The sequence below is a fragment of the Labeo rohita genome, chromosome 22, assembly GCF_022985175.1.
Source record: "Labeo rohita strain BAU-BD-2019 chromosome 22, IGBB_LRoh.1.0, whole genome shotgun sequence".
Taxonomy (NCBI): Eukaryota; Metazoa; Chordata; class Actinopteri; order Cypriniformes; family Cyprinidae; genus Labeo; species Labeo rohita.
The window spans coordinates 4,970,560-4,978,831 of record NC_066890.1 but is presented as its reverse complement, the minus strand read 5'-3'; the positions used below and the strand labels follow the sequence as shown (position 1 = coordinate 4,978,831).

General features: G+C 38.4%; 1 protein-coding gene across 7 annotated transcripts in view; it reads right to left on the bottom strand.

Annotated features, from left to right (window-relative positions):
- Positions 1–1,013: 1,013 nt before the first annotated feature.
- Positions 1,014–8,272, bottom strand: part of LOC127154001 (ribonuclease inhibitor-like) — a 32,704-nt gene continuing 25,445 nt past the window's right edge. For 2 of the 7 annotated variants that reach the window (XM_051095353.1, XM_051095352.1), the window contains exon 8: positions 1,016–1,706. In XM_051095353.1, coding sequence (XP_050951310.1) covers positions 1,682–1,706 — 25 coding nt within the window. In that variant the 3' untranslated portion in view covers positions 1,016–1,681. Of the gene's footprint in view, positions 1,707–8,272 lie in introns of all 7 variants that reach the window. The other 5 variants (XM_051095350.1, XM_051095348.1, XM_051095347.1 and 2 more) reach the window with 5 other exon arrangements.

Here is an 8,272-nt window from a genome sequence, read left to right as displayed (position 1 = left end):
GAGAGAGTCAGAGTTCATGACAATACAATATTATAGAGCTGAAATATGGCACTTACATTTAAAACAGAGCTCATTAATTAAACCATTATTCAACAGCTGACCGTCCTAAACCAATGTCTAAAAAATAATTTATTTGTTTGTGTGACATTTATTCCAAATAAAAAGGAGTGAGGAGAAACATTTAAAAATCAAACAACACAAAATCAGATCATTTGAGAGTATTTTGTTATCAAAAATGCATCTAAGAAAAAGAAAACGGACACCACACGGAACTACTATTTTTAATGAACTGTTTCAATCCATTTATTTTAAAAGTGTTTTTGCACTGTTGAGAATGGCATGACATTGAAAAGAAACAAATGATCTTTACAAAGTTTTACTCCACGGTGTGTAACCTCCTCCTTAACAAGGGATTCCTTCAGTTTCCTCAAAGTTAACACTCTTCAGTGGAAATCACTCACATTTGCTAATATTAAGATTGAGAGCAGATATCTCAGATATATATATATATATATATATATATATATATATTTTTTTTTTTTTTTTATTGTGTAGTCATTGGCAAATTAACTTTTTTTTTTTTTTTTTTTCCAAAAATAGTGATACCTTGAAAGTAATTCATATTTACATAACAACAATGAACCTGTGTGACCAGCAGATGAGCAGTGGTGAGATTGAACAGTCTTGTCTAAAGACCCTAGAAAGAGAAAAAAAATCTACTGGAATTGATGAATCATTTTACTGGAGCTGCTACACTCTGTGTTCAGGGTTGGAATTGTCTTTCTAAAAACTCCCTCGACATGACAGACACACTTTCAAATACTTCACACTACACTTCAGAGATTAAACATCTGAATATTATCCAACTTAAATGTTACTTTAATATTTTGAGCAAAACTGTTTTTGTTTATTCTTCAAAGATTGTCCTCATTTGTAAAATTAAAAGTAGGAAAACAAACACTTTATGACAAACAAAACTTTTATTTTAAAATCTCTACAAAATTACCATCATAGAATAATAGTGACCAGAAATCACCATTACAAGATTTACTGTAAAATATATTTGTCATTTTTCACACGTATGTATGAAAGTGTAATTGAAAAAACTAAAAAACATTTTTTTTTAAATTGCGTCAAATTACACAAACAGCGAGTAAAAGGTAAAAGGCACAGCATTTATAAACACTGAAGCTGTCAGTCAGTTCAGCACAAACTCACTGTGTGTAAAAACTCCTGTTTTAATCAATTAATCTGTCAAAACTGCACAATCCATCTTTTATTTACATTGTGTTTCTGCTTTGTTTATTGTAATGAGAGGATTTGTGATTGTGCATCTGTATATTAGCAACACAGACACATAGCTAAATTAGTATAAAATTAAATAGACTAACAATGTGTATAAAATGTAAGAGAGATCATGAACATTTAAGGAACATGGAAATTTCACATTGTAGATTTGCTTTAGATCTTTTGAAACATTAAAGTGCTGCACTTGACAAACACATTTAAACATCTAAATCATTATGGATAATTTTAATACAAATATGATTAAACTGAAGAGCCAGACAGACTCATCTGAGCTTCTTCCATGATATACAGACTTCATTATGATATACAGCATTTATCATCTTTTGGTGATTGAACCCCAGGTATTTCTTGTGATTGAACTCTATCAGGGACTTCAGGTGATGGGTCTTCTATCTACACTGTAAGGTGGAACAGAAGAGAAGATAATCAGAGTTCAGTGGAACAAACTACAAATCAGTTACTATATTTTTTTTGAGTAAAAACTTACATTAAAATCCTGTAATCAGATTAATTACTGACTCTACCTGATTTTAATACATATTTATAAAACAGTATTTGTGTTTTAAATATAATACATTTAGAACATGAATTCCAATCTGTGTCTCTATTGAGTCAAAATAAAGTGAAACACATACTAATGAGTTTACACTAAATATAATAAATGACTAGGAACAAACACAAATGTGATTTTGCCTTAAACCAAAAATCTTTCAGTGAAATGTTCCACTAGTTAAAGCTGTTTGTCCTCTAGTTTAAACATGTTTGTATTGGTCTCAGTAAATAACTATCTATTGAACATACATCAGTTGTACACTCATTATTGCTGTGCATTGTGGGATTGAATGAGTGCACTCGATAATGTCCACTACGGTTTTGGACACCACCGAAAATGGCTGTCAAAAGTTTAAGCGTATGGGGGTGATTTCTGACACAGGGTTTGTCTTTTTAAAAGGTTTTCTTCTCAAATAACATTGTATGTCCTCATCTTTATTTATGCGGTGAAAAGATGTGTAATTAATGATACAACCCCAGATAGCACACGTACGTTCTGTTAAAGATCACGTCATCTGGAAAACATCTGCTGTGTACAAACAGTTTTATATACATTCATACAGCGACTGTACATTATGTCTTCAATGTCCATCTTGTCTGAACTTCCAGGTTCACAGTAGTTTGTTAGAAACTGTTTTTCTTTGTGGAAGCTTTGCATTTAAAGAGCTAAACAATGTTTCAAATCAAATCAATAATTTGTGTCTAATCATTCACTTATGTGGCCAGAAACAATACAATAAGTGGGATGATGCACATCCAGCCGGTTGTTATCACAGAATAAACCCCTTCAGGATGATACAAGTCCTGATCAACCTGTCGGTTTATTCTGTGATAACAACTGGATGTCCTGGAGAGCTGGATGTACATTATACCCAGGGTGCGATTTGTGGAAAAACCAGAGGGGGGGATGTTTTGAAACGCTTTCATTCATGAAGATCAAGATGGTGCCGCGGATGGCTGCCTCGGTTTGTTGCTCCTTCGTACTTTTTCTGTTTTTGTTTGTTTGTCCTATCTTAAGCAACGTTTTTCCGATCAGCTTCTCAAGAAACGAGCTCTTGGACATAAGAAATAGGACACCAGATAACTTTTTGCCAACATTTGAACATTCAGACGTATTACTGGACATTTTAGTTGGAGGGGCTGCGTTCCTATACAAGCGCTCAACGCGAGGAAAACGCGCCGGCGCGCTTGTGAAATTCCGACAGCACGGTTTTAGGACTCCGTTGCAGAGTATTCATCTGGCGAATCTCCGCTCCCTTGCAAATAAATCAGACGAACTACAACTCCTCACCCGCACAAACAAGGACTTTTTAAACTCTGCTGCGCTTTGCTTCACGGAAACCTGGCTAAACGGAACCATTCCGGACAGCGCGCTTCATCTAACGGGCTTCCAGCTGATCAGAGCGGACCGCGTCACCGAGTCGTCGGGTAAAAAGAGAGGCGGTGGATCAATGAAGGCTGGTGTACAGACGTGACGGTTTTAAATAAGATGTGCTGCCCAAACTTGGAAGCTATCTTTATTAACTGTAAGCCTTTTTATTCGCCGCGGGAGTTTTCCTCGTTTATTCTGGTGAGTGTGTACATTCCTCCTGATGCGTGTGCAAGCGCGGCGCTAGAACTGTTGGCGGATCAGATCACATCAGAGCAACGTTACCCGGACTCTTTCATGATCGTGCTCGGTGATTTTAATAAAGCTCATCTCACCCGCGAACTGCCTAAATATAGACAGCGCATCACATGCCCCACCAGAGACAGCAATATACTGGACCATTGCTACACTGTTTTAAAGGATGCATACCACTCTGTCCCCCTTGCAGCGCTGGGACTCTCTGATCACTGTTTAGTTCATCTTCTACCAGCCTACAGACAGAAACTTAAATCTGCTAAGCCTGTATTAAGAACTGTAAAGAGATGGACTGTTGAAGCAGAGCTGGATTTACAAGCCTGCTTCAAACTTACTGATTGGAGTGTTTTTGAGGCTGCAACTACTGATCTGGACGAGCTCACTGACACTGTGACATCCTACATCAGTTTCTGTGAGGACGTGTGTGTACCCACCAGGACTTATTAACATTTAACAACGACAAACCTTGGTTCAGTGTAAAACTCAGACAGCTTCGCCAGGCCAAAGAGGACGCCTACAGGAGTGGGGACAAAGCCTTGTACAAACAGGCCAAATACACACTGAACAGGGAGGTAAGAGTGGCAAAGTTAAACTACTCGGGAAAGCTAAAAAAACAGCTTTCAAGAAATGACTCTAAATCAGTGTGGAATGGCCTGAAAGCCATCACCAGCTACAAAAGCCCGTCCCCCAGCACTGAGGCCAATCAACAACTGGCTGACGACCTGAATGAGTTTTACTGCAGGTTTGAAAAACAAAAGACTGGTCTGACACCCTACACCCACCCTGACTGTCCCACAACACAGCCATCAACACCCTGCCCCTCCATCCCCCCTACTGTTTCTCAACCTGCCCTTAAGATCTGTGAAGGTGATGTTTGCAAAGTCTTCAGGAAGCAGAAGACAAGGAAAGCCAAAGGCCCAGATGGTGTCTCTTCAGCCTGCCTTAAAGCATGTGCTGTCCAGCTATCATCCATCTTCACATTGATTTTCAACAGATCACTGGAGCTGTGTATAGTCCCATCCTGCTTCAAATGTTTCACCATCATCCCTGTACCCAAGAAATCAAAAATCACAGGACTTAATGACTACAGACCTGTTGCTTTAACATCTGTGGTCCTGAAGTTATTTGAGAGACTGGTGTTGTCCTACTTGAAGGACATTACTGGACCCTTTTTGGACCCCCTGCAGTTTGCTTACCGAGCAAACAGGTCTGTGGATGATGCAGTCAATATGGGATTGCACTACATCCTTCAACATATGGACAAACCAGGGACCTATGTGAGGATCCTGTTTGGACTTCAGCTCTGCTTTCAACACCATCATTCCAGATATCCTTCAAAATAAACTGTCACAGCTCTCTGTACCCACCTCCATCTGTCAGTGGATCACCAGCTTCCTGACAGATAGGCAGCAGCTAGTGAGGCTGGGAAAACTCACATCCGGCACCCGCACCATCAGCACCGGAGCTCCCCAGGGTTGTGTTCTCTCCCCACTGCTCTTCTCCCTCTATACAAATGACTGCACCTCTAAAGACCCCTCTGTCAAGCTTCTGAAGTTTGCAGATGACACCACAGTCATCGGTCTCATCCGGGATGGTGACGAATCTGCTTACAGACAGGAGGTTGAGCAGCTGTCTGTCTGGTGCAGTCACAACAACCTGGAGCTCAACAGTCAAAACTGTAGAGATGACGATAGACTTCCAGAGAAAGCCCCCTGCGCTCATCCCTCTCACCATCATGAACAGCACTGTGGCTGCAGTGGACTCATTCAAGTTCCTAGGAACTAACATCTCCCAGGACCTGAAGTGGGACATTCACATTGACTCAATTGTGAAAAAAGCCCAGCAGAGGTTGTACTTTCTCCGTCAACTGAAAAAGTTCAATCTACCACAGGCTCTGATGACACAGTTTTACTCCGCTGTCATTGAGTCAGTTCTGTGCTCTTCTATAACTGTCTGGTTTGGGGCAGCCAGTAAATCAGATATAAGAAGACTGCAGCGGACTGTTAGGACAGCAGAAAGAATCATTGGTGTGCACCTGCCCAACCTTCAGGACTTATACATCTCCAGAGTGAAGAAACGGGCAGGAAACAACATCCAAGACCCTTCTCACCCCGGACACAACCTGTTTGCACTTCTCCCCTCAGGCAGACGCTACAGATCCCTGAACACTAAAACATCTAGACATAAAAACAGCTTTTTCCCAAATGCCATCTCCAGTTTAAACAGATACACATGAATCATTACCTGGGTTCTACAATTCATTTCTGTATTTCTTTCTCCATTTTTAATTATTGTCTCTTTCTGTAGTATTATCAGTGTTGGGGAGTAACTAGTTACATGTAACGGAATTACGTAATTTAATTACAAAATAAATGTAACTGTAATTAGTTACAGTTACTGAGAAAAAATATGTAATTAAATTACAGTTACTTTTGAAAAATGCCAGTGATTACAAAGGGGATTACATCTGAATTTTTCCACACACCCACCCCCACTTACAGATTCAACTGACTTCTTTTAAATTGCATTGACTGCTCTAAAATGAGACACCAATGTTTCAGGAGTTTAGGACACAGAACAGGACATGCTTATTAAATAACGGTTTTATTTCCTATTTGGGTTTATGCATAAACTTTATTTTTTAAGATTGTTTTTTAGATGCTAGTGTTTTCTGTCATAACTATGCAAACATTTGATTTCAAACCCAGTATCATAGCTATTTCGTTGTTATGATGTTATTTATTTTATGATCTTGTTATGATGTATAGCACAACTGTGCTCACGATGACCCGAGTTCAATTCCCGTCTCGAGATCCTTTGCCGATCCCCCTCCCCTCTGTCCTCCCAGCTCTTTCCTGTCGTCTCTCTACTGTCCTATCACAATAAAAGACATAAAAAGCCCAAAAATATAAGCTAAAAAAAAAGTCAGTGCTATATGCTTGATACTTTTTCTTGACGGAAGCTTTGCATTTTGTTAGCTAAAATATTAAAGCTTAATTCAATATTATGTGTACAATTTCTTCATTCTGTCATCCTGGTATCGTGGACTTGCTCTATTGTTTCATACAAACGCAACTGTTGCCATTTTTTTTTTTTTTTTGTACATTGTAATGGATTATAAGATAACTAACAAACTAGTACTACTACTTAATTATTTATGTGGTGAAATGTTGTGTAAGAAAACGGGTATGACTGCACTGTATCCCTAAAATGTCTAGTTTGAACTTGCCATTTGCTAGCAACTGATTTCTTCATTGAAGCTTTGCGTTCAAATATTTCACCTCAGATCAGTGTTTCGTGTCCAATAATTTTGACACAAAACTTCTAATAATCTATCAAGCAGCTGTGTAATAAGAGGCATAATGTACATTCAGCCAGTTGTTATCACAAAATAAAAATGTATATTATCCCTTGCTTATTATAATCTTAATTCAAGTGATACAGGATTTTAAAAGTCTGACAGTAATCAGTGTTGAGTGCTACTGTAAGGTTCACTCTGGTTTAAATGTTTCAAAATGATTAACAGTTGAAAAAATTAGAAATTTAGAAAAGTAATCAAAAAGTAATTAAAAGTAATAAGTTACATTACTTTAATAAAGTAATTGAAAAGTTACACTACTTATTACATTTTAAATCAAGTAACTTGTAATCTGTAATCTATTACATTTTCAAAGTAACCTTCCCAACACTGAGTATTATGTAAATACTCATGCACATCTCTTATTTATATAGCTGTATATAAAGAAAATAATGCACCGATCTGTACATAAATCATCTGTTCTAGATTTATACATCATTATTTATTTGTAAGTTTTTATTTTATTTAAATGTTGTATGTATGTATGTATGTACCAGGAGCCCCTTAAAAAACCACAACAAATTCCTTGTGTGTTTGCACACACTTGGCGAATAAAGCTAATCCTGATTCTGAAAAAAAATATTAACTAGAGTTGGGGTACTCTGACTCGAGTCCGGTCTCGAGTACAATTTTTAGGCGACTCGGACTTGTCACGGACTCGGATGCATTTTTACTCGGACTTGACTCGGACTCAAGCCTTTCGGACTCGGAAAATATCCCGAATCCGTCCGAGTCCAGAGACAGTTGACGGAAATGTCACTGACTCGATGCATTATCACGAAAGTCTTGTCCAGTAGCTACTTGATAGCCGATGGGTTTATGTGCGCACTGGAGATGCGCGGATGAGCTCAAACGTCACCCGAATCCGCAGCTTCAAATAAATGATCCGCCCGCCACCCACCTGCACCTTTTTTCTCTTATTTAGATAACCGCACCCGACCCGCACCCGATCGTCGTTTACGATTATTCTAATTCTTAGTTTTGCATGATGATATGATGAATGGATGGCTCATTTTTAACAGCAGATTAATTCAGCTGATCGCACATCGCAGCACATTTATGTAAGCTTAATCGTTTGTGCTTTTAAGACAAATCCGCGCCAAAAAGAATAACCTTAACTGACACATCTGGACGTGACTCTCCGCAATCTCTGATGAAATCAATTGGGAACGCCTACTGGATCCCTGGACAAAAGATTACAGGGGATCACCAGTTTAAGAAATTTCAGATCATAAAAATCTAATTCTTTTCATTTTTAACGTATTGGTTTCGTTATAATGTACTGATTCAAATTAGTAATCAATTATAATTGTTAATTTTACTACTAGGCAAATCTGGTGCTGGCGCGGACTGAGCGGGCGCAATCATCAAACATATTTCAAAGGAAGCCGACGCCACATTCCCTACAGTCCTTACTATGTGTTTTGAGC